The following is a 27,707-nucleotide window of genomic DNA, read 5'->3' on the forward strand; positions in this document are numbered from 1 at the left end:
TTGTGGGTCATTAATCAGGGACGGCATTCACGTCGTTCGCATTGTCCTCCACGAGTCCCGTTGTGTGAACACCACCCGTTATTAATCAGGGCAGAGAGAGAGAGAGAGAGAGAGAGAGGCACTGTAATCGATAAGGCAGTTCCCCCACCACCTACTCACCCCTCTTCCAGCCCATCTGTAGATTGTGAGCCTGCGAGGTAGTGGACGTCATTACCCGCGTTCTCCAGGTTTGTGCATGTTCGGGACCGTGCCCTCGTGGCCGACACCCGAGTCAATCTTTGCAGAAACTCCCAAATTGTTTTCCAGAAGAAGGCGGAGACCATGCGTATTCTGGTCCACCCTGAAGATGGACCATTTCTGACCCTCCCCTGTCTCCTACATCCAAGCCAGTCTCCGTTCCAGAGTAAGATCTTCCCAACAACTCCAGTTTATAAAATTCTACGAGGGACCGTATCAAAGGCATACCAGAAGATAGCTCTGTATGTCAAAGTACAGTGAGGGGACAACGACTGATTTTCTGAATCATTTTTGTGGGGGCTGGGTTGCGTACACGAGTTGGGTGTTGAGTTATATATTACTGATTCTGCGCGAATGACACAAGCAGCGACTGCGAACGTTTCTTCCGAGGCTCAGATCGGTTTTGTTTGTCTCTTCCTTTAGGACTGTGAAGCAACCGTTCGTTCCTTCCCCGATGTCCGATCCGGAATCTCCACCCGCGTTTCCTTCGACTTATGAACGCATCTCGACGACGTCCTCCCTCCTGTCCTCTCTGCCGTCTCTTCTGGGGGATGCGGAGGAAGGGGGCGGCGAGGCCCTTAGTACCGCCCTGTGGCACAGGAACACGGAGATCAACTGGCAAGAGCGATGCTTCGAGCTGGAGATGTCGCTGCATCGGTTTCGGGAGCAGGCCACCAAGATCATGGAGCTTCTGCGCGAAAAGGTGAGTGCAAAAATGTTTAAGGGTTGGGGGACCCCACGTCCCAATAAGTTCTTCCCCTCAGGGAGGAAATTATTGGCAACTTTGTTTTGCGAATTTATTCCTAAAAAAAATTTATTTATTCTTCCAGAATGTTTCGCAACAGTTCATTGAGCTGATAATTGTTTTAACTGTTCGAATTGTCTTTTTGCGCTGTCATATCGGCTACCTTAACTCGAAATTTTCTACCGTTGCTGGGAGCTGTTGCGAAGTACAAGAAACGTTTTCTTTTAATGTTATTTCGTGGATCAAACAATCGAGTTCGGTTTTTATTAACCGAATCTCAAACGAGGATCGACCTTCAGAAAATATCCGCGTCCATTTTTTTTTTTTTTTTTAATACGACGAAGTCGGATAAGTGAGACTGTCTTGTCATAATAGAAAATCGATCTACGCACCGCTCGCCACAATCCTCTTCTCGATTTCTCTCCAGAAATAAGGGCCGGCCACCGGGGAAAGATTTGCAACTAAATTAGAGTTCTTTTGTGGGTCGTCTCGAGACATCTTCCCCTTGCCACCGAAAGGTCCGCGTAGCTGATTCAGAGGGTGAATGAACGCGGCCACGAGCGGTTTCTCGTGCGTCCAAGGGGGGGAGGGGGAGAAGAGGCTCCATCTCCCATTCATTTCGGCCCGGGATATCTTTAAATTTCCGGCTTATCTCTGTCCCCATCGGAAATTCCCCCACCACCACTACTCTCGAGCTGACACTTCAAGGCTGTGGCCTGCGGACGAAACACGAGACGTTTATCTTTCAAGAGTGGGGGGGGCGCCTCCTTTTGTACACATTTCATGTATCGTTTACTGTCGCGAGACGAGAATTTATTGCATTCTTTTTATGGTCTTCCCTTTCTCGGGCGAGACGGGTTTGGAATCGATAAGTGTGGGCTGACGATGCATTGTTGAACTGGACAGATTCCGTTACACTCGTAGGTTTTTTTTTTTTTTTTGGCTTTGGGGAATGCCATCATGGCTTTGCACTACGCAGATGTACAATTTGAAATCTGTTAACGTTAACAGACTTAGTTAACGAACTCAAAAAAGGCATAAACGGTAATTTTCGAATGGCCGTAATTTATTTTGATTTAGCTGTGGCTTTTGACCTTGGGATTGACGCCTAAATAAACCACCCTGGAGTGCGAAACTGGCTGCAAAGTTTTCTAGTGAACAGACGCGTTTAACATTGGTCGCAGATCTCCCCGCCTTTAACATCACGAGAGGAGTCCCTCGTGGCTCTTCCTTGGACCCTTTCTCGTTGCTTTTTTAATAAATAACTGGAACGGGGATTTAATGGACACAAATTTGCAGGAAAACGTCCATAAACGGGTTATTAGCCCAATTATGAACGTTTATTTTTGTTCGATTATATTGAAAGAACATTTCCACTTTCTGGAATATTCTAGAATCATTTAAGACGTTGTACAACATTGAGCAGTTTTTTTCTAGAATATTCTAGCAATTTCTTAAATATTATTTAAGATTTTTTGATTTTTCGATCCAAAATATTTTAATAAAAAATGTTAAACGAGGGTTGGTCCTATTTTGACGAAACCTCTGACGTCGAAGAAAAATGAAACGTGCTTCCAAACTTTCGGGTGGGAGTGTAGTTAAGCGGTGCTGGCTTCAGCAAACAATGTCTCGATGACCCAGCTCGTGAGATAAGAGTTTAGACGTTTTGGAAATTATTTTAAAATTAGTTTAAACTCGTTTTAAGTCGAAAAAGCGTTTTAAACGATTAGATGTTCCCAAAATCTTGCCAAGGCATATACAAAATTTGCACTTTTGTAAGGGCCCCGCTTGTACGGCTTTACCGTGCCTCGCCGATGATGAAGAGGATGTAAAATACCGGCCAAAATATTAGAAACATTTTGGTGTCGCAGACGTAGGCTATGCAGAGGTGAGTAGTCACGGGCCATAATCACAAATTCCTCAGTAGCGGAGTAATGCCACGCGCTTCCTGGGGCTGCGTAATCTAATATGGCACGGGGAAGGCACGGTGTGTGTGTGTGTGTGTGGCCACTTAGCCACCTACCACCCTTTTTTTTCTTTTTTTTTGTTGTAGTTGTTGGCGCATCGGCTTCTGTGCCCATAATGCACCTCCCAAGGGTTTTGCAGTACTTTGATCCGTGGGATTCGAACCCGCGACCTTTGGGTTGCTAGGTAGGCACTTTTCTCACTCGGCTAGCCCGGTTGGCCCTACCACACTTAGCAGCTCCTGAGGAAGAATGGTGAATTGGAGCCCGGTCCTTTTTATGCCACGACCTGGAATTCGGGCAAAACGTGACGTTGAAGAAAGGTTTCTAATTTTTTGGCCAGCGAGTGTACCACCTGATAAATGAATTAATAACAAATACAGCACACGGAATGACAGATGAACCGAATCTTTATAAAACCAACCAATGAACTTTTGTAATTAAGATGACGTAAACAATTGTTTTTCTCTCTCTCTCTCTCTCTCTCTCTCTCTGTCCCCCCCCCCCTTCTAGACGGCTGTTAAGGGGTCGGAAGTGAACCTCTACTGAAAGAAACAGATAGTAACAATAAGAAAGACAGAATACGGCAAACTGTTGTGAAATGTCAAATGGGCTCTCTCTCTCTCTCTCTTGCTTTGTGGGTGTTCACTACGGGTCCAATAATGGTATTCATCGACCACTCGGCCCGCTACTTACGGAAGCTACAGTCGGAGAAGAACTGAGGTCGGACAGGTGGGGTGAGGCTCGATCCAGTTCCGTAATCCCTTAACCGGCGCGATTATTTTATTTTTTTTTTTTATATTTTGCTATTGGGAATGTCTTTTTGTGCTGAATCTGTTTTCGACGCCCATTACGCCTTTTCCACCCCCCAATACGACACCCCCATTGCGGAGTAAATGAAATTCACCGAAGTTGGAAGAAACGGTTTCACATCGCCGAAGAATGAACTGCGAGACGAGCTTTTGTTTACCAATGTCACCAGCTGAACGCTGCAGGCATCCCCCCGCTCTCCACTTCCCCCCAATAACGTGGGATCACTTTGGGGGAAGTGCTGGGGTGCTCTTTGAACGCAAATTAGCTGCCAAACAAAAACCCAGGAAGAGCGGCTCGGTTTGAAGTTGGAAAGGGAGGGACGGGCAGTGATGAACGACCCCCACAAAAGAGTTGGCGTTGTAGGAAGGGCAGGGCTGTCGGCTGCCGGTGACGAGATTAATTGCAAAACTCATCGTCGCGTCTGGGGAAGGGCAGCGGGTGCCCGAACGCGGACACAAATCTACGAATTCGCGTTGACCATAAAAGTCCACGGGCGCGTGCGCCGGAGGTCTGCCTGGACGGCTGCCAAGTGGCGCAGTGACGTGGGAAGCGTCAGTTTGTCGCTACAGCGACAGTTAAAGCGGATATCACTGCCGCGAGAGGGCGCCGTGACTGATTGTGGCGGAGATTATTTACGAACACCTCGCGAGTCATTAGAGGGGTTCTGGGGGGGGGGAATAAAACCGGGAAATGGAGTGCCGAAGAAAGCGATCCTCCCCGAATACAGTTTGAATTCTGTTCATGTCTTCAGGTCGATCGGCGAGGGACAACGAAATTCATTTCTGCACGATCACCCTGCAGGACTTCGAGGCAGCTCTAAGTCGACTTAATGTGGTTCAAGGTCAGGTCGTTGCGCATTTCTGTCAGCGCCAGTTTTCTTAGCATTGCTCTCGTGCTACAAAACAACACAACTCCGTCAAAAATCGGTTTTGATTGCGTGCGAAAAGTCCGAGGCGAAAAACCGACGATGCTGTTTCGTATCCTTTGAAGAATCGGGAGTTGAACTGGCCCTCATCCGTGCATCTGACCCTTCGACATTAAATCAAACTGTGTTTGTATTTTATTCCGTGTTCCTCGAAGCTCCACTGGCGCTTGTCGCCCATGATGGGACATCGTGTTGTACTTAATTTGGTTTAACCAAATTACGACGAGCGTTGTACATTTTTACCAACCTTTTGGCAGCCATCGGCACAACTGTAGCGTCCCTACAAGATGGGGCTGAGATAGCAATCGTTTACCTAGATATCCAGTCCGCATTCGACAGAATTGACACCCGTCCCTTCCTCCAGTTGATCAAAGGCAATATTCTGGAATTCTTAGAGTCGCTTATACCGACTACGGTTCTTCACCTGACTGTGAATAAAAACAACAACAACAAACAACAGCAACAGCTCGTGTCCATGCAGATGCTCCAAAACGTTCAAAAGATGAATGCAGACTTCCAGAAGTTCATTGACAAATCCTGCAGAAGATTCGTCATCAGGGAACAGTTCTCGTCGCGAACAGAGTGATTGGCAATGTGACTCTGAGCTGTGTTCCTACACACATTAGGCTACTCTGCTGGAGCCTAGCGACCATGACAATTTCATGCTCATAGGGGTTGTAAAAAAAAAACAAAAACCCCTGTAAATACACGTCCTCTATAAATAACTTGTTGACCAATCGGGTTCATGTTTTTATATCATTGCTGTTAGATATTGCATCAGCCCTCCACGTAAAACCTTATTTCTATTTTTATTCGCCGATTTCAATGAAGATATTGGTAATTATGGCAGCCCTCAAATTTGGAGTAAGTGGGCTCCCTCTCCCTTGCAAGTAACAGCAACAGCTCAGACCTTTCATTCCTCCGAATCCGTCGAAATCTGTTGGATTTTGTACTTTTAGGCAATTCAACTTCCGGTCACAACGGCACCGTACTTCCGTCTAGAACTCGCACCCACACTCTCGATCCTTCGTAAGACCATTTTTCTGGTGAGACAGAGCACCGATCCTTCTCCCAGCAAAATGGGATGATGGCAGGAAAGAGGAATCCAGAAAGCACACCACTCTGGAGTTCAGCAGCAGTCCGATGATCAAAATCATTCCTCGAGGACTACTGTTTGGTTGGGAAAAGAGCTTTGAGTGCAAGCTTCTCGTTTTTGAAGTCTTTGCAACAGGAAAAGTGAAGGAATCGAAGCAAGGACTGAGTTTGGTGCCTCCTTTAATGTCAAAACCCTTTGAAGTGAGAAATGAGACGTTTGCTCCAGGGAAACGTCTGATTCCTTCCTCGATTAGGCTCCCAGCGGGTAACACTGGTCCGCCGCTGGTTTCCAGAGGACATCCTGGGACTGCTTAGATGGATGTAGAGTGGCGCGTGAGTCTGCGCAATAGTCCCCAGTTGCTGATTGTGAGCACGTTTGAACTCCGTACTCTTTGTGTGTGCGTTAGGGGGAGGCGAAGCTCATTTGCGGTACACCCCTAATGGAGGAATATCGTCTTTGTACCGTAATTTCAATCCGATTAAGCGAGTGGAAAAGGGCAGCATCCGGGTCACTTCATCCGCTTAGACGACCTTTGGAACCGACATTTAACGTTCGTTTGCACGCGTCGATATTCAGCCATGCGCACACGCACTCGTGCATTAATGCGCGGTGGCTTTTGTAAACGACGGGTAACTTTGATATTCGGGGGGGGGGGAGAAGCGAGAGGAAGAGAGCCAATCCCGTCACCTCGCGGATGTCGGTCGATTGTGAGAAGGGCCGCTGTTCGGGGAGGGGGTGGCAGATGAGGACAGAAAGGCGGATGAAAGAAGATGCGACGGTGGTGGATGGAGTGAAAAGTTGTTCCGCAGTACGGACGAGGGGATGCGAACAAAGGGCCCCAAAATTTTCGCAAAAAAGAGTTCGTTTCGGTAATTACAGCGAAGGCATTCCCGCTTCAAATTGGGGGTTGTCAGTGGCCCGGCAGAAGCGCGCTGAGTGGACGTCGAAAAATTTCCGATGAATTGACCTGCGGGAACACAAAAAGTTCGATATTTTTGCGCAACACAAAGAAGGACCGGATTTTGTTACTGGGTGTCCTAGAGGAGTCTGGCGAAGTTTGTCTAAGACAATTAACATGTTTTGGAAAGCAGGGAACCAATCAAAAACGTGAGAAATGTGCCGTTTCGATTACAGAGCCTGAACAACCTCTTGATCACAGATAATGATTTAAATTCAGCATTGAAGATTACGAGAAATCCTTGGCAAAAGATGCTAAGAAAAATATGCTAAGAAAAACAGCAAGGATTTCTTTACTTATATAAACTCTAAAAGGAAGGGAATGAATCTGATTGGTCCACTTGACATCGATGGTTCGACTGTTGATGATCCTGCTCAGATAGCAATAGGTGGTAGATGACTTTCATCTACCACCACTTTGCTTATTGGAGGCTTGAAGTGGTGAAACCCATGTTTAGTCTCTAGAGCAAAGTTTCCGGCATCCCCCTTCCCCCATACTTCTCCTTCAACCCATGCACGGTACTAAGTACTATAGGTCTTGATACCTTTCGTGTTTGGGGTTTTGATTAAAAAAAACAAACTGAATGAGTATTTTGCATCTACATTCACACGTGAGGAATTATTAAGGTTTGAAAATGGCAGAAGGTTATCAAATTGTAGAAGGATACTTAATGATTTTGTAATAACTGAAAGCAAAGTGGAGGAGAAGTTGTTGAAGTTAACCTTAAGAAAAGCACCTGGGGTGGATGGGATCTATCCAATTATATTAAAGGAGGCGGCAAATCAACTAAGCAAACCCATAGCCATAATTATGAGAGCATCCTTGGACTCAGGGGAGGACCCCACGATCAGGGGGATCGAAGGGTGACACGAGTAATTACAGACCAGTTAGTTTTTGACTTCTGTTCCGGGTAAAATAATGGAGTCACTGGTTAAAGATGCATTGCAGGATCATCTAGACAAGACTGCAGCAATAATTCAGACACAGCATGGGTTTGTTAAGGGAAAGTCTTGTCTGACAAATTTGATTGGTTATTATGATGTGGTCACAAAGGAACTGGATGCGAAAAATAATTTTGATATCATATACTTGGATTTCAGGAAAGCTCTTGACACTGTTGCGCATGAAAGACTATTGTATACAAATTGGAGCAGAATGGTATTAAGGGTAAGTTGCTACAATGGATAAAAGGATGGTTAAGTGGGAGAAGACAGAGGGTGGTAATCAATGGGTGCTGCTCTTCTTGGACTAATGTTATTAGTGGAGTCCCACAGGGTTCGGTGTTGAGTCCACTCTTGCTTTTTTGTCTATTTATCAATGATATTGATGAAGGAATATCAGGCTTAGTGTAGAAGTTTGCAGATGATACAAAGGTTGGCAGGGTTGTTAATGACAGTAATGGCAGTGTGCTACTGCAACAGGATCTAGATAATTTGGGCAGATGGACTAAGAAGTGGCAACTGAAGTTTAACCTTGACAAATGCAAAGTACTGCATATGGGTAGAAGTAACCCCAGAGAAACGTACCAACTGTGTGGTACTACATTCAGAGTAGTGGAGAATGAAAAAGACCTGGGAGTAATTGTGCAGGCAGATATGAAGTTTTCTGAGCAATGCAGACAGGCTGCCAGGGCAGGTCATGGCGTTTTGTCAATGATTTACAGGAATTTTGCTAGCACAGAGAAGGAGGTGATTGTCCCTCTGTATAAGGCAATGGTCAGGCCACGCCTTGAGTACTGCCTACAGGTCTGGAGTCCTCATTTTAGGAAGGATGTAGATTTGCTTGAGCGTGTACAAAGAAGGGCAACAAGATTGGTGAGGGGAATGAAGGGATCCTCTTATCAAGAGAGGCTTAAGTTCTGCAAATTGCAGTGGCTGGAGACTAGGCACCTGCGCGGTGATCTGATTGAGGTCTATAAGGACCTGAATGGGGTGAGCACGCTGAATTCTGATGGGATCCTTCCACTTGTTCAGATTACGAACCTAAGGGGGCACAAATTCAAATTAAGAAAAGACAGATGTAGATTGGATGTGCGGAAATTTGCCTTTAGCCAGCGGGTGGTTAATTGCTGGAACAAACTTCCATCTGTCGTTGTCGAAGTTGATAGGTTGAATAAATTTAAGGAGGAACTGGACAGGCATTTGGAGGGAATGGTGTGATTTTTTTTTTTTTTTTTTGGTTGATGCTGCATAAGCTCATACACTTAGTATTAGTATTATAATGGCCGCGTGGTGCAAGAAAGCCTATGGCGTATGCTGCATCAGCCAAAAAATAAAAATAAAATAAAATAAAATATCCGAACAAAACAATGATAAAAACAAAAAAATAAAAATAAAAAAAATAAAAAAAAGGAAATTAAACCTATCATCCTATGCGCTTCTCTGACCCGAAGGTACTGTCCAGATGACCTTTGAATTTTCCCAAACTGTCGGCCTCTACCACCCATGAAGGCAACTTATTCCAGTAATTATAACTCGCTGGCTAAAATAAAACTTCCTGCAGTCCAATCATAACATTTCCCCACCCCCGTAACTTGAATTTATGTCCCCTAGTTCTAGCATCATTTATAATCTTGAAAATTTCGTCCTCATTCATTTTACTGATGCCTCTCAGAGCCTTAAACACCTCAATCAAATCTCCTCTAAGGTTTCCAAACTCTGCAACCCACATATTCGAAGTCTTTCTTCATAAGGACGCCCTTTTGTCGATCTCACCAGGCGAGTTACCCTTCTTTGCACCCTTTCAAGAAGCTCGATGTCTTTCTTTAGGTGCGGTCTGCATACTTGCCGGGATAATCCCATATATAATGGGATTATCCCGTCCCTATCTCTACTTGCAAAAGTTCGATAGATCATCGATAGGACACCATGGGCCTTCCTTGCAACCTGTTTACAATGCTCAGAGAATTTCATGGCTGACCGTATCGTAACACCCAAGTCCCTTTCCTCCAAGTCCCTACTGGGTTTAGTTGAACTCCAACAAGTGAATAAGTTATTTTGGGATTACTGTTTCCCAGGTGTAATACCTTACACTTTGTTGGATTAAAGCACAGCTGCCATTTTTCTGACCATTCCTGAAGTCTATCTAGGTCTCTCTGAGACCTAGATAGACTTGCTTTCTTGCATAACATGCCACTACTACTGCTACTACTACACAAGAGGTCCCGATGACATACCTGCCACATTTATGGAAAAAAAAGACTGTCACCACTCTTAAACAAATGACCCTTCGCATTTTCAGCTTCTCTCTCAGGCGTGGTAGGTGTCTGAAGCACTTCAAGTAGGTTAACTTTAATTCTAGTATTCAAAAAAGGTACAAATGTGCTGTATCTGATTACAGGCCCCTGTGCTTGCAAAAGAGCCTCGCTGAAGTCTTTGACTTAAACATTTCTTCGAAGTCTTCAGGCCTTTCATGGATCAGAATCAACGTGATTTCCGCCATGGAAGGTCCGCGATCACCAAGTTCCATCCTTCGTGGCACCCTACATCTGAAACTCTGGATGATCATCTTCAAGTTGGCGCTGTTTACGCAGACTTCTCTAATGATATAGTCCCTCGTGAAGAATTAATTGAACCACTGAAGCTCTATGGCTCATTTATCTCGCAAAGTGGAGTACCTCAAGGTCTCGCCCCTTGGTCCCCTGCTTTTTGTGGGTTTCATTAATGATCTTCTTTCTTTTATCAACGCCTACCAAACCTTCCAGTTGATCTCTACTCGGATAATCTGGAGATCTGTTCTGCAGTGAAGGTAATCAATTCTCAACAGCTTGAACGCGCTCTGACCAATTTTATTGGATACTATGATGTGGTCACAAAGGAAGTGAATTCCAAAAATAAGTTTGATTTCATATATTTGGATTTCAGGAAAGCTTTTGATACTGGTGCACATGGAAGACTGCTGTACAAATTGGAGAGGTATGGCATTAACGGATGGTTGGGCGGCAGACGACAGAGAGTGTAATCAATGGACACTGCTCTTCGTGGATTAATGTTATTAGTGGTGTCTTTCAGGGTTCAGTGTTTGCTCATTCTTGTTTTCGGTATTTATCAATGATATTGATGAAGGTATATCGGGTTTAATAGTAGTAGTACTTCCAGATCTTGTATTTGAAAAACGCCTCGTTCTCACTGTCAAGATGACAACCGGAATGGTCTCGGAGCCAAGCATCTGGGAACTGTGTGGCTGGAGGATCCCTCTACCCGGACTGAGGTCAGCTCCCACGCTCACAGCTCACTATAACAGACTAGCACTCAGTGACCGCTTTCTCCCCAGGGAGATGCTCCCCAATCCTTAAGAGTCTGACCTTGGCCAGGCAAAGTGCACATTGATAAGGGCAGCATAATAATGCACAATATATTGTAAATAATGTTCAAAGCACGATGTCTTTATGAATGTGTTGTAAATAAAGTGAAGAATATCTTTATGAATATAAATATTAATATAACATAACATAATGTAAATCTGAATATCTTTATTATTTCATTGTAAATACTGTCAAAAGCATAAAATGTCCTGTAAATAATCTGACACTGATTCTGTTTTATTGTTGGTTCTGGGGGATGAGCCCGAACTTCGATGTGGGTCCCGTCTCCCCAACGCTATTATTGTCCACCATCCAATGTAAAACCCCTGGCATTGCTGCTGTGAAGGGTCTATTGTATATACCACGTTTGTATACAATAAAGATTATATATATAGTAGTGGCATGTGAATCAAGAAAGCAAGTGTATGAAAGCAAGAAAGTAAGTTATACAGCATCAGCCAAAAAAAAAAAAAAAAAAAAAAAAAAAATCACACCATTCCCTCCAAATGCCTGTCCAGTTCCTCCTTAAATTTACTCAACCAATCAACTTCCACTACGACAGATGGAAGTTTGTTCCAGCAATTAACCACCCGCTGGCTAAAGGCCAATTTCCTCACATCTATTCTACATCTGTCTTTTCTTAATTTGAATTTATGCCCCCTTAGGTTCGTAATCTGAACAAGTGGAAGGATTCCATCAGAATTCAGCGTGCTCAACCCATTCAAGGCCTTATACACCTCAATCAGATCACCGCGCAGGTGCCTAGTCTCCAGCCACTGCAATTTGCAGAACTTAAGCCTCTCTCTTGGTAAGAGGATCCCTTCATTCCCCTCACCAATCTTGTTGGCCTTCTCTGTACACGCTCAAGCAAATCTACATCCTTCCTAAAATGAGGCCTCCAGACCTGTACATAGTACTCAAGGGGCGGCCTGACCATTGCCTTATACAGAGGGACAAGCACCTCCTTCTCCCTGCTAGCAAAATTCCTATATATCATTGACAAAACCCCATGACCTGCCCTAGCAGCCTGTCTGCATTGCTCAGAAAACTTCATATCTGACTGCACAATTACTCCCAGGTCTTTTTCATTTTCTACCACCTTGAGTATAGTACCACACAGTTGGTACGTTTCTCTGGGGTTACTTCTACCCATATGCAGTACTTTGCATTTGCCAAGGTTAAACTTCAGTTGCCACTTCCTAGCCCATCTGCCCAAATTATCTAGATCCTGTTGCAGTAGCACACTGCCATTACTGTCATTAACAACCCTGCCAACCTTTGTATCATCTGCAAACTTCGACATTAAGCCTGATATACCTTCATCAATATCATTGATAAATATACAAAACAACAGTGGACCCAACACCGAACCCTGTGGGACTCCACTAATAACATTAGTCCAAGAGGAGCAGCACCCATTGATTACCACCCTCTGTCTTCTCGCACTTAACCATCCTTTTATCCATTGTAGCAACTTACCCTTAATACCATTCTGCTCCAATTTGTACAATAGTCTTCCATGCGCAACAGTGTCAAAAGCTTTCCTGAAATCCAAATATATGATATCAAAATTATTTTTTGCATCCAGTTCCTTTGTAACCACATTCCAGTTTGCAGATGATAAAAAGGTTGGCAGGGTTGTTAACAACAGTAAAGACAGTATGCTACACCAACTGGATCTAGATAAGGTGAGAAAATGGGCTGAGAAGTGGCAACTGAAGTTTAACCTTTCCAAATGCAAAGTACTGCATATGGGTAGCAGTAACCCAAGAGAAACGTACCAACCGTGTTGTACTACACTCAGGGAAGTGGAAAGTGAAAAAGACCTGGGGGTAAATTTGCCGTCAAATATGAAGTTCGCTGAGCAGTGCAGAGGGGGCTGCAGGGGCAGGTCATGGAGTCTTGTCAATGATATATAGGAATTTTTCTAGCAGGGACAGGGAAGTGATTATCCCGTTATACAAGGCAATGGTGAGGACACACCTAGAGTACTGCGTGCAGGTCTGGAGACCTCATTTTAGGAAAGATGTAGAGTTGCCAGAACGAATACCAAGAAGGGCAACAAATTGGTGGGGGGAAAAAAGTGGTCGTCTTACCAAGAAAAGCATGAGTCCTGCAAATGGCAGCGTCTGGAGACTTGGTACCTGCGAGGGGATTTGAGAGAGAGAAAGAGATAGTCTTTATTGCCCTTCACGGCCATAAAGCCAGGGGTTGATTGAGGTGTATAAGGTCTGATCTGGTCTGGTTTGGAATGGTTTGGTCAAGCTGAATGCTAACGGGATTCTTCCTCTTCTTCATATTCCACACCTGAGAGGAGATCAATTCAAATTGTGGAAAGACCGTTGTAGGATAGATGTGCGGAAATTTGCCTTTAGCCAGCGGGTGGTTGATAGTTGGAACAAATTTCCATCTGTCCTAATTGGTCAGCAACTTAAATAAGTTCAAGGCAGAACTAGGCAAACATTTGGAGTGAATGGATGGATGAAATGGGAGGTTTTTTTTTTTTTTTTTGACTGATGCTTGCTTTCTTGCATTATAAGTCCCACTAATGCTAATGCTATTAATCCAATCTATGGCTTTAACTGTGTTTCCCCCAAAAAATCTTTGCTTTCGGCAGGCTTCTGAGTCTCTGATAATATTTTTCGGTCAGGGAGGTAGGCCTTGATCTGCTTGTGTTCTAACTGCTGAGCCTGCATCGCAACCAGGTACTTGTAGTTCTGTTCTCTGTCATGGCTTCGATCTCTTTACCAGTCTGCAACTGGTAGTTATTGCTAAGTAATGTTCTGTAATGCAATCCGTGGGTCTCGCATTTGTCTAGCCCAAATTCCATCCTGATGTCCTTGCTGAATTCTTCGTAGATCCGGAATAGTTGCTGGAGCTGCTCGGTTGCGCATAGAGCTTGATGTCATCCATGTACATCAGGTGAAAGGGAGTTTTTTCTTCCTTTCTTAAGGTTATATCCGTACTTGCTGTTGTTCAGCATGGTGCATAGCGGGTTGAGTGCTAGATAGAACCATAGTGGCCGTAGGATTCCTCTCCTGATGGGGATGGGCCTGGTTGTAATATTTTTGACCTTAAAGGTGGTAATCCATTTCTCCATGGCTGCTTCTTAGGGAGTTTGTCACTATCGAATTGACGTAGATCTTCAGCGTCTCTGTCAGCCAGCTATGAGACAAGGAGCCAAAGGCCTTGCGGTTATCGATTTAGGAGTGTACAGGTTGCGGTGATTCTTGTAGGCTTGCTATATAAATGGGACATCAATGTTAATTGCTCTTTGCATTATTTCTGCTGTTCAGCCATGATGTTCCAGCTGTCCAGGTCACTGATATCTTCCTGGTTATACAGCTGGTCAAGATCTTGTACATAGTTGGGAGGAGACAGGTGAGCGGCCTGTATTTCGCCGGGTTTCTTGTATCTTGGTCTTTAGCTCTCATGTATGCGATTCCTTGAGTAAGGAACTCTGGGACTGTATCTGGATGACTTATTATCCGGATGAACTGGTCTGCTAAGTGCTTATGAGTGCAAGTGAGCTTCTTGTACCGCTAGTTGTGGACGTTATCGATTCATCGATTTCGCTAGTTGTGAGAGTTATGGAGCGACTGTTTTACTTCTTTCTCCGAATCTCTCCACTCTCTCATCTCTTCTTCCTCCGAATCTCTCATCTCTTATCCTGTACGTCCTTTGGTTTTCTTTCGTTCTAGTTCAATCCAGGGGCTTGACTGATATGTCTTACTTCTCTGCTTCATATCTTGCTCCAGAACTCCTCGACTGTCTTCTTCTCGGGTGGTCCGTTTCCTGCTTTCTTATCTTCCGCAGTTTTCTGTAGAAAGCTCTTCGGTCCTCATCGAAGATTCTGTTGTTTATTTTCCTCTGGGAGCTCTGTTTGTATCGATGTAGTCTCCTGATGAGTGCGAGGAGGTTCTGCTTCAATGTGTTCGAATATTCTTCTATTTTCTCATTTTTAGCCTCGTATTTACTGTGGACGCTCTCTCTTGAGGATGCTCTTGACTTTTCCAATCAATTTCTTACTCTTATTACCCTGTTGATACTGGGTCAATTGGTCTATCTTGACTCTTCTTGTGGCGGTTCCTTGTCTTTTCATTTCTTCTTGTCTCTCGTTTCTGTTGCTGATCCAAGAAGCTCCTACGACAGCACAGTATACGGCTGTGTGGATTGCCTCCAGCGTTGCGCCATCGTTGTCGAGGTAATGTGATATTTGCCGATTGAAGCGGTCGGTGACTCGCCACCGGATTCTATTAGGCCTTTGTTTCTGTGTGGGTCTTTGTGGGGTCCATTCCCTCGAATTCTGTTAGGGTCTTCTTTCACTCGTTTCCTATTCTCTTGACCTCATCTGTTTTCACCTCAACTGCTCTGGGTTGTATTTCTTTTTGCTGTTCTTCGTCTGGTTCTATGCTCTCCATATTCTTTGTTCTTCGTAGTTGGTAGCTCACATCCTGCTGGACTTGCAGGAGCGATGATGTTTTTCGTGACGACTGTCGTTCTTTGCTTCGCTGTTCTCTGTTCGGTGACCTCAACAGTCGGATATCGTCACAACCACTTGCCACGTGGTCTTGGCCTGTACATTGTCGTATCGGTCTGTAGCTTGGTTACTCGTAGTTTGTTCGCATGATGGACGTATTTATTTCGACGCTGCACTTCATGCGTCGGCATTTTCTTCGTTCCTGGGTGGTCACTCACGCAGTTGAGCTGGAGGCAGTTTCAGTTGGTTCGGCTGGATGGTCCTCCTTTCCCTTGTGTAGTCAAACGGGTGATGGACACACTTTCACTTCCCCAAAGGCAAGACTCGAACCAGGTCCATCAGGCTTGTAGTCATAACCACTCGCGACCCTTTTATAATTGTTATGATCATCCGTTTATTAAACACGAGATTTTGCCAAGTAAATTGCCAAGTTTAGCGGTTGTTTTGCCAAGTAAATCAGTGAAGCGGAATAATGTTGTTTCGCGCTTGGGATCCCAAAAAGAGTGCTTCTATGCGAAGGAGGGGGACATGGACATGTTGTTGTTGTTATTTGGTTTTTAGGAGCATCAGCAACTAAGGCCATATTGCTACGGGGATATGGCGGTGGTCATTTCCTGACCTTTCCGCATTCTCCGTATTTGGTGGTTATGGGCTCGAACCCCGGTCTAATCAAGAAGCGTGTGCTACGCCAGTGTTTCTCAATCTTTTTACTCTCGTGGCACATTTTCCAAAGAAGAAAAGTTTCGTGGCACACCTACGTAGTCATAGAAGAAGAAATTTCTAAATTAAATAAATAGAACGAAAAATAATATTAACAATTCTTTTATTTATAGTTATATTATATCTGTGTTATGCAAACAATTCTTACAATCAAAATAAAATATAAAAATAATTAATAAATAATTACAAAAAGAAAATATGTATGCCTTGAGCAAAGCTTTAAATTATTCAAATATTTGATAGAAATCAAATGAATTTTTATTTAAAAAAATATAGTCAATGTGAAATATGTGATTGGCGATGTTTTGTTATTTCTTCTATATGAGGTCTTATTTCAGACAGAGCAACTCGCAGGTCATCTTCGACATTTTCCAATCTTGATCGTTTTTTATTTTTCATGTTAGTGAGAGTTGAAAATCCTAACTAACATAAATACGACGTAGAAAATTGGAGTAAAATATTTATTGCTCTTTTAGATAACTTTGGTTATTCATCTCTGACTGAAATCCAAAAAGTATACAAATGAAATTCCGAATGGTTGATTTTTAATGTTCGATCGGATGAAAGGGAAATCAGTTCTTCCTCTTCTTCAAGACAAAGATTCCAGTTTGATGTATCATTAATAAAAGGATTTCGAATCTAGTCATATTTTTCCGATTTAATAGATGGAAAATATGTTTTCGTTGCCTTTTGAAGCAAATCCAAATGGTTTTCACCATTGGTGCAAGAAAATTTCTCATCTGTTCAGGAATTTTAGGAAACATAGCTAAACTATTTTCATCAAGTTTATTCATCCACAAGGCATAATTTTTTATCAAAAGCAATTGACTTATCTGTTGATGTTAAGATATTTTCATTTCGCCCTTGTAAACTAGTATTTAAAATATTAAGTTGTGCAAATATATGTTCTGTGTAAGCCAGTTTTGCAAACCACAATTCATTCTTAAAACAATCATAAAATTTTTGTATTTTCATACGATTCTTTTGTTTTCCTGCGGTACTTATTTCATTTTTAAAAAAAATATGTACAAAGTTCTGCTCGCAATTCAAGTACACGGGCTAAAACTTTTCCTCTAGAAAGCCAGCAAATATATGTAGTAATAAACAATTACAATTGTAGTTATATTCCATGCTGTCGCATAATTCTTTGAAAATTCGTGATTTTAAAGGTCTGCTTTTAATATAGTTAACAATTTTTATTACGTCATCTAGTACAATGCTTAATTCTGTCGGGAGAGTTTTGCCTACAAGCTTCTCGATGAATAATGTGTAGAAATAAGATTTTAATTTTTTTGTTTTGCAAACGGCAAAAAAATCTTTTTCAGGTTTTTTGTTTTTTTTTTGTTATGTGAACCCCAAACAAGAGAGGTATTAGAACCTATAATAGGTCCGATCATTGATGCAACACCATCTGTACAAATGCATGTACAAAAATTCCATGATAACTTTGTCTTTTCGAAAAAGTTATGTACATAATTAAATATTTCCCTTCCTGTCGTTCTTCCTGGCTGGCAATTCTTGACAAAATAAAAATTGGTTCATAATTAAATCTCCGTTAATGAATCGAACAGATCCCATTAATTGTGCTTTCCCGCTGATATCTGTTGACTCATCTATTTGCGGAGCAAAAATTTGACCATCAAGTTTTGGTTGAACATTTTCTACTATATTTTCCGACATATCGATTATTCTTCGACTTATAGTATCGTTGGAAAGAGAAATTTTATTTATTTCAGCTGCCGAACATACATTTCACCATTATACGACAAGCAGGACCGATCAACGTTTCTCGAATCGAATGAGGTTTCCCTTTTTGTGCAATAAGTTGCGCTACTTCATAGGAGGCAATTTGTGCTTTGTCAGACACTTTTATTGTGTTTTCCAATTTTTGTATTTGTTTGGCAGTATTTGTCATTAATCGTTCAAAATACCTTTTGTCTTTAGACATCAAATTTCGATGAACTTTTTCCATATGGCGTTTTAGCTTGCTAGGAACCATTGCACTGTTTGCTTTTTTATGTCCACATACAACACATAAAGGTAAGGGGAAATTTATGTCCTCTGTCCACGTAAAACCAAAATTTAAGTAATCTTCATTATATTTTCTTGTACTAATTTTCGATCTTTTTGGCTGAGATTCTTCGGCGCTGGAATTTTTCATATTATCACTATTTTAAACGGATATATTTGTATCTGCTACAGAACTACTGTCGCCGATATCAATAGTTTTGTTTGTATTTAAAAATTTTCACTTTTTTCTAATAAACAAAAAGCGGTTTTGTAGAATTTTTAATTTTTATATGCATTTAAATTACCTTAAGAAATTGCCTAACCCTAAATTATTTACTTTACAACACAAACACAGTTTAATATGACAATATTAAAAACACGATATATATAAACACGTAATACGCCGCATGCCTAGGCGTACACTCCCAGAGAACTAGAGAGACTACAGACGGGATCCCGTATTTTGACTTTCTGAGGTAATTCAGGGGCGCTGCGCACTTAGTATTAGTATTAGTAACGACCGTATGGTGCAAGAAAGCCTATGGCTTATGCTGCACCAGCCAAAAAAAAAAAAAAAAAAAACAAAATCCGAACAAAACAATGATAAAAACAAAAATTAAATAAATAAATAAATAATAATAATTAATAAATAAATAAAAATATTAAAATGAAATTAAAAATTAAATAAAAAGGAAATTAATCCTATCATCCTATGCGCTTCCCTTACCCGAAAGTACTATCCAGATGACCTTTGAATTTCCCCAAACTGTCGGCCTCCACCACCCATGAAGGCAACTTATTCCAGTAATTTATAACTCGCTGGCTAAAATAAAACTTCCTGCAGTCCAATCTAAACATTTCCCCCCCGTAACTTGAATTTATGTCCCCTAGTTCTAGCATCATTTATAATCTTGAAAATTTTGTCCTCATTCATTTTACTGATGCCTCCCTCTCAGAGCCTTAAACACCTCAATCAAATCTCCTCTAAGGTGTCTAGTTTCCAAACTCTGCAACCCACATATTCGAAGTCTTTCTTCATAAGGACGCCCTTTTGCCGATCTCACCAGGCGAGTTACCCTTCTTTGCACCCTTTCAAGAAGCTCGATGTCTTTCTTTAGGTGCGGTCTCCATACTTGAACACAGTATTCCAAGTGTGGTCTAACATAAGCCTTATATAATGGGATTATCACGTCCCTATCTCTACTTGCAAAACTTCGATAGATCATCGATAGGACACCATGGGGCCTTCCTTGCAACCTGTTTACAATGCTCAGAGAATTTCATGTCTGACCGTATCGTAACACCCAAGTCCCTTTCCTCCAGTACTGGGTTTAGTTGAACTCCACCAAGTGAATAAGTTATTTTGGGATTACTGTTTCCCAGGTGTAATACCGTACACTTTGTTGGATTAAAGCACAGCTGCCATTTTTGGAGAATTTGGAGAATAAACACATGGAGAATTTTGCGGCAGACTAATGTGACGCGGCACACCCTTTGAGAAACACTGTACTACGCACTGCTGTTCCTTCCCACATGGCTACGGAGGCGCCTACACATATGGACACGTGTTGTGTCTTATTTACGGCGGCACTTAAACGTTAGTTCAATTCCGCCATGGTACACTGTGATGAGTACAGAACTCTGTAGAATGGTCAGTTATTAGTATGATGTTAAGTCTCTTGTTTTGTTGTTTCTGGAGGTGGGCATAATGGTAGGGGGCGTCACAGGTGAGATCCCACATCTGCGCCATGGTACTTTGCGAAGAAGAAAGAAATCTCTGTAAAAGCCAGAAAAGTGTGATGTCTGCTTTGAGTCAGAGGGGGTTGGGGTTGGATGTTTTGGTTTTCTCTATATTCACGGCCCCGTTCAAAGATGAAAGGGGTGCTCCCCATTTTCTGCCTTTTCCGTTTCTTGCCGAAATGATTCAGTGGCAACGCGAAGATGCGCGAGCGTCGTTTAATATTTTTATCCGCAGCAGCTGAATGCGCGGCTGCCGTGAGCCCCCCTTTCGCATTCAAAAAACAAAAAGACAAGTTCGCCGCTGCTTCTTCTTCTTGAAAAGTGCCGGAAGTGCGGAACACGGCGTGGTCGATAGATGGGAGCGCAGATAAACACGCGCATTTAACAGCGCCGATATGTGGGCTAAGATTACGGACCCGGATGCAAGAGAGAGAGAGAGAGAGAGAGAGAGAGAGGGAAACGCTTTCATCGCTGGCACAAAGAGCGCTTCATCGAACAGACTCGCTTTTCGGCTTCGAGCCACAATAGACAGATTGTGTCTTTTTGTGTCAGCGTGCAAACCACAATGGCCGCCGGGTGGGCATCTCCCACCTCATCGGGTTTCGCTCATTTTCAACGCACTCGCAGAAGCCCTCACCCACGCCCCCTCTCACAACCTTCCACCCAAATGAATAGAAAACAAAAGAAATTTTCCAAAAGTGTTTTAATCTTTCTTCGTCCACCCGCATTAAACAGCGAGCAGCGACAACACCGAGGAGGAGGAGGGCAACGCAATGGCACAGAAGCACATCACAAACATTGCTTCCTCTGCATCTAAAACACTTGGTTTTCTCTTTCGCTCTCGACGTTACTTTTCTCCAAACAGCTGCTCACTGTGTATAAATCGGAAATCGGCTCTGCAATGGAATATTGTTCCCACAACTGGGGTGGTGCCCCCAAAACCTCTCTCAGGCTTCTTGATTCCATTCAGAAGAGGGCAGTTAGGTTAATTAATGATTCATCTCTGACAGAGTCTCTCCACTCGCTTTCTCATAGACGCACTGTTTCTGCTGCATGCCCCTTCTACAGATACTTCCATGGGCACTGTTCTTCTGAATTGGCTTCTATAATTCCCGCTCTCTCTTTGAAAACAGTCCGAACACGTGCCGCCACCAGCCAACATCCATTTACTGTCCAACTCCAAACCCACAGAACCAACTTTTCATCTTCCTCATTTATTCATTCAACTGACGTTTTCAGGAGCAACCTTCCTTCATACGTATTTCCTGAAAATTGCAATCTACAGATCAGTCCAATGGATGTTGGCTGGTATTAGAACCTGTAGTACCGTGCTTGGGTTTTACATAAAAAAATAAAACGCAATGTCCGAAGCGCCGTCCTGCTCTTACGGGACGCGAAACAAACTTTGATGGAGTTGACCACGTTCGGCACACACACACACACAACCCTACAATTTAGTAGGGGGGGGGTTGGCAACGAAAAAAGGACGCGAAATTCCATTTGCAAACTACAAAAGTGCACCTCGTTAGGCCTAACCGATGTAAACGACTTGTTCGTTGGCTTCATATTTTGGACAGTCGTCTAATGTTCTATCCAGACACACCTGGCCGAAAAGATTAAGTAAATGAAGATGTAGGCAACAGCGTGCTGTTAATCATCGGACCATGAAGACAATTTATCCTTCTAATTCCATGGTACTCGGCAGCGGTCTGGTCTTCGAGAGTCAAACTGTTAACCTTTCAACTTTGCAACGATCAGACGAAAGTAGGTCGTTGCAACAAAGTACGTTTCTGCTAGCCTCAATCCGTGCCTGCTCAACAGTATCCAGTGCTGATCTTCGAGTGATTTCTGGCTCCCTCTAATTTACAGAGGTCTTTGTTTCCGTTTCAGAAGCAACCAAACCTGAAGGCATCCCCGGAAATACATCGGTCGAGCCAAAATCAGAGAAGCCACGTTGTTTACGGCTTTTGGTCTGCAGATGGTGAGACAGATGGAGACGTTGCGCAAAGGGGATGGTAACGAAGCAGTTCGTATTAAACGTTGGCTTTCTAAATAAGTCTGCAGAAAAATGCTTCACCCTCGAATCTTTTCACAAATTATGTCATCACTGGACTTGGATCACCCAACGCTAAGCTTCAATGTTTTTATCTCGCTTACTCGGACCGCTGCTTTTGCGACCTCAAGAGGATTGGAAACATTTGCCTTCCATATTTTAGATCCGTCCTTTTGGGATGGTCACTTTGCGCACAGTTTCGACCCACTTCATCGTGGCATTAACGGGTACCAGAAAGCGGCTTTCCTCGTGGTTGCTACTCCTGGTAGCAAAGTGGCCAGAAGAAACTAAAAAACAAAACAACGCACACTCGCGGCATACGCTAATTTATGGCCATTTTACAGGGGCCCTACCTTAGACAAAACGGATGTGTCCAGGCCCCAGGGCCCCCATCTTTCGTTTTATTTTCTGACAGTTCTGTCTTCTCCGTTTACTGCATCCGAGATATTTATTTGCTCAAGAGTTTGCCAAACACTTTTCCAGAATTCAAACAAACGATACATTGAGACCTGCCTCATTTCCTGACTTCACACCTGTTAAAGATGATATCCTCATTAATCTCTTTATCACTGATGAAGATTTAAATTCGGCATTAAAAAGCATGAGAAATGACTATACTAGAGGCCCAGATGACATTCCAGTCTTATTTTGGAAAAGGACTGTCACTACATTGAAACCCCTCATACTGCGGATCTTCAACCTGTCTCTCAGGCTGGGGAAGTATCCTAAGCACTTTAAGCAGGTCAATATAGTTCCTATTTTCAAAAAAGGTGATAAAAATGACGTATGCGATTACAGACCCATAACCTTGCAAAACAGCCTGGCTAAACTCTTCGACACAGCAGTGCACAAACATCTCTTCGAATTCTTCAAGCCTTTTATCGATCAGAATCAACATGGTTTCTGCAGTGGCAAGTCAGTAGTCACAAATTTACTTCCTTTCTGGCAATACACCTCTGAAGCTCTTGATAACCACCTACAAGTTGATGCAGTCTACACAGACATATCTAAGGCATTTGATAAAGTCCCGCACGAACAACTTCTGGAAAAACTTAAGCTGTATGGCATCCGTGACCCTTTGCTCTCATGGCTACGCAGCTATATTACGCATCGTTCCTTGAGCGTTATCATCGATCAAGTGAGTTCAGACTGTTTTATACCACTAAGCGGAGTACCACAAGGCTCTCCCTTAGGTCCTCTTCTCTTCATTGTTTTCGTAAATGATCTTCCTTCTTTCATCTACACCTCCAATGTTCAAGTTGCTCTCTATGCAGATGATCTTAAGATCTACTCAGCAGTGAAGGAGACTACCGATTCTCAACAACTTCAATGTGCTCTCAATAAATTCTCTCTGTGGCTATCTCTGAATGGCTTGTCTGCTAACCCCGCGAAGTGCAAAGTTATCTCTTTCTCATCTTGCAGATCTCCACAACTAATGAATACGGAGTATAGTATTAACTCTGTGATCATCGAAAGGTGTGAACAAGTTAACGACTTAGGGATCCTCTTTTCCAGCAGTGCTAAATTCGATGCCCATGTCCTTAAAATCACCAGCAAAGCATTCAAAACACTGGGATTCATCAAACGGAACACATACAAGTTCAAAAACTACAGATATGCGGTTATCCTTTATAAAACTATTGTTCTGCCAATCCTTGAATTCAGTTCACCCATCTGGAATCCTCACACAAAGACTTTAACTAACAAAATTGAAGCAGTCCAAAAAAACTTTGTCCGTTACCTTACGTACCGCAATCCTCTATTCTATCACTCAGTGTATTATGAATCGCTGTGTGATTACTTTCATCTGAGGCCTCTGTGCACTAGAAGAGTTACTGCTGACATCGCCCTTCTAGCCAAAGTAATCACTGGAATTTACGAAGCATCTGATATTCTGAGTAAAATAAACTTCAATGCTCCCTGTAGACCAGTCAGGAACCTTACACCGTTTCGCCTTGACTCTGCCAACACGGACTTAATGAAGTTCAGTCCACTGAACAGAATCAGCAAATCAGCAAATGACTCTCGCATTGACTTCTTTGACAACTCCCAATCACTGATGAACTCCATCCACAAGTTTGCCTCTTCTCTTAAACTGCAAAGTGACTAGCTCACATCTAATTATTGTAGTTTATTATTATTTGTTATATTATTTTTCTATTCTCTAACGGATTAATTATTACTTGTTTTACCGGTAACTTAACTTAATACAATCCTCTTTTGTACATATGCTTTTATTGTTTGAATCTATATCAATGTTTATCGTCCTGTAGGATTTCACATTATTGTTATTATGTTTATTGATCTGATCTCAGATACACTCTTCATGGTTACCTGTTGTGTATCTTTTTATTAATAAAATAAAAAAATAAAAATAAAATAAAATTTATTTATTTTTTGATTCTTGGTGGGGATGTCTGCGACTGGCTCGTTTTTGCTCGAACGCTGTAGTTCCGTTTTCCGTGGAAACGCGAGCTCGCCCGTGGCTCTTCCGTTCGGCGTTTGATCGCCGCCCCAACGTCGCTGCGAGATAATTACTTTCCCGACGTCTCCCGAAGTGCGATCGCATTCCGAAGAAAACTCTCAAAGAATTTTCTCCGCACAAGACGCTGATAACTGCGAACCCCCTCCCCCTTGGGGGTGACGGAAGGGTATTAAGGGATAAACCGGAAATGACGGAGTTTCTCCGACCTTAAAAAATATCCGTCGCCGGACTGTCTGTAATTAAACATGTCATTGAGGGGCTTTCCGATGAGTGGAGGCACCCCCTTGAGGTTGCCACACGTTGCGTTACTCGACAGTCCAATGACACGTGGTGTCGAAGTATCGATCGGGAGACCCCCTTTCCCAGTCCCTTTTGTGTCACGATTGCTGGTGACCAAATGACAGGGTGGGGAGGGGAAAGCAGAAAGCAAAGATGAAGGATTTTCTTAACAAAAACTGATTACGAATTTTGTGGGCACTCTACCGCCCCCTGGTGGTATCTAGTGAAAACAGACATCAGAAGTTATTTCTTCGTGAAAAGAACGCTGTGGGCAATGCTCGAAAAATAAGGGGGCAGATGTTTGTGGGAAAAAGCGCGAAACATTTTATTTTCGTTACAGAACGCCTTCATCTCGAAACCAGGGGGGGGGAGGCTTAGAGTTCGGGGCAAAAGCGTTCAACTATGAAAATGTATAAAGTGATTGTGGTACATTTTAGTGCAATTGGTGATTTCGAAATTAAAGATGGCTTTTATTGAAAAATCTTTACAGCGCAAAGGCAAGTAAGGGTCCAGCAATTGAGGGCACCCCCCAGTAATTTTGAGGGAGACCGCCAGAAAGTGCATTGACCATTTAGGTTAATTAAGAGGGTATCTTTCGGCTCGGGAGAGAATCCTTTGGATTGGAGAAGCGCTACCGTATCAACAATACAGAAAGGCGCGTCTAAGAGAGAAGTGGGTAACTAGAGATCGGTTAGTCTGATTTCGGTGGTAGGAAAAATCTTAGAGGCAGTGATTAAGAGTGCAATCCAGAGACATTGAGATAGATGTGCCATTCTGAAGGACGTGGCTTTGTTAAGGGTAAATCGTGCTTAGCACGCTAACTTAGTAGGCTATTTTGACACGTGTACTCATCAGCTGTATAAGTTGGGACACGTCGGGATTACCGGAAAAATTCTAAGAAGGGTGGCTGCAGGGCACAAGGCAGACGATTGCGATTAACGGATATTTTGAGAATGGAGAATATCCATTCTCCACTCTTCAAAAGTAGAGAATGGACATTCTCCACTTCTCTTCGCAACCCGCACCATGGATGATGCCAGCAGTGATCCTCTCCATGTTGTGTTAACTGGTACTTATGCATTTCAGGACGGAAACAATTTTTTTTTTAATTTATTTTTTTAGGAATCAATAGAAAACTAGAATTAAAATATATTTCACAAAATTTACATTAAGAAAAGAGAGCAAGGAGCAAATTGTTAGAGATAGATGGATTAAGAGCAAAATGAATATTGTAATTATTCAATACCTGAAGGAAACGAAACAGAGGACTACCAAAGGATAAGGACGAGGGACGGACAGGCAGTGAGAAATTAATTTTATAACGAGAATTCAAACGGGGTACAGCGAAAGGTATTTGTTCAAGAAGAGATGGAGAATCGATAACAGAGTCCATGATATTGTAGACAAAAAGAGACCCAGGAGTTGTCTAAAGTGAAGAGGAATGATTCTGAAGCGACCATAATTTCGATGGGTGAAAGGCGATGTGATTCATTAGCGTAAGAATTTAATTTGAATTCTCTCAAGTCTGTGAGTGAGAAAGATATTCCTGTTGTGAGGACCAAATAACAATCAGAAATGGGAAGTGGAAGCTGCTTGTAGAGAAGAATTATAACTTTGTCACTCTTGAAAACAGAGGAAGAACGCTTCATTAATCCAAGGAGTTTACAAGTGAGAGAATTTACATAACAGACGTGGGAAGAGGGATGAAGGTCAAATCGAAATAAGACACCTGAATCCTGGAACGAATGAGTACTTGCAACTAAAAAGTTTGTAATATAAAAGGTTCGACAGGCAAAGGCAGTTTATGAGAAATCACTAGCAAACAGAGCAAAGAGGGAAGGGGATAAGGAATTCTTCACATATATAAATGCCAAGAAGAGCAGGACAAACCAGATCGGACCTTTACGTAAGGGAAAGGGGATAGTAATAAATACGCCAGCTGCCGTTGCAGATGAACTCAACAGTTATTTTGCATCGATATTTACAAATGAAAAGCCTTTTGTGGCAGTGGGAAATTGTGGGAGAGAAGTTAAAAAATATGTAATTAATGATATTGAAATTTCGCAAGATTATTTAATTAACAAACTTTAGAGCCTACAGACCAGTAAGGCTCCTGGAGTTGATGGAATATACCCTATAATCTTAAGGGAGGCGGCAAGCGAGTGCATTGAACCATTGAGGCTAATTATGCGAGCATCATTAGACTCTGGGGAGATTCCCTTGGATTGGAAAAGTGCAAATGTATCTCCCATACATAAGGGTGGCTCTAAAAGTGAAGTTGGAAATTATCGACCTGTCAGTCTGACTTCAGTAGTAGGGAAAATCATGGAGGCAATGATCCAGGGTGGAATTCAGGATCATTTGGATCGAATTGAAATTCTCAAGGATACTCAGCATGGTTTCGTAAAGGGAAAATCATGTTTAACAAATCTGGTTCGCTATTTCGAAAGGGTCACTCACGAGCTGGATTTAGGGAATAATTTCGACATTGTTTATTTAGATTTCAGCAAAGCTTTTGACTCAGTCCCACATCACCGGTTGCTTTATAGCCTGGAACAGGTTGGAATCACTGGGAAAATCCTTAGATGGATAGCTTCAGGGCAGGAGGAGGAGAGGGTTGTGATTAATGGCTATTTCTCAGATTGGGTTGATGTAAGAAGTGGGGTTCCCCAAGGATCAGTATTAGGACCACTATTGTTTTTAATTTTCATAAACGACATTGATGAAGGGATAGAGGGCGTGATGTCTAAATTTGCAGATGATGTTAAAATTGGTAGAGTAGTTAATGATCACTGTCAAGCTGAGCTTCTTCAGAGAGACCTAGATAGACTTCAGGAATGGTCAGAAAAATGGCAGCTGTGCTTTAATCCAACAAAGTGTAAGGTATTACACCTGGGAA

At 42.6% G+C, this 27,707-nt stretch overlaps 1 protein-coding gene across 1 annotated transcript in view; it reads left to right on the plus strand.

The window, feature by feature from the left end:
• Nucleotides 1-691: 691 nt before the first annotated feature.
• LOC150085112 (pleckstrin homology domain-containing family H member 1-like) overlaps nucleotides 692-27,707 on the plus strand; it is a 919,142-nt gene continuing 892,126 nt past the window's right edge. Inside the window, exon 1 of the mRNA XM_090376468.1 lies at nucleotides 692-940. Within this exon, the coding sequence (XP_090232594.1) occupies nucleotides 692-940 (249 nt within the window). The remainder of the gene's footprint in view (nucleotides 941-27,707) is intronic.

This window comes from Mastigoproctus giganteus, chromosome 6 (assembly GCF_048544385.1).
Source record: "Mastigoproctus giganteus isolate SK-2022 chromosome 6, ASM4854438v1, whole genome shotgun sequence".
NCBI classification, from domain to species: Eukaryota; Metazoa; Arthropoda; class Arachnida; order Uropygi; family Thelyphonidae; genus Mastigoproctus; species Mastigoproctus giganteus.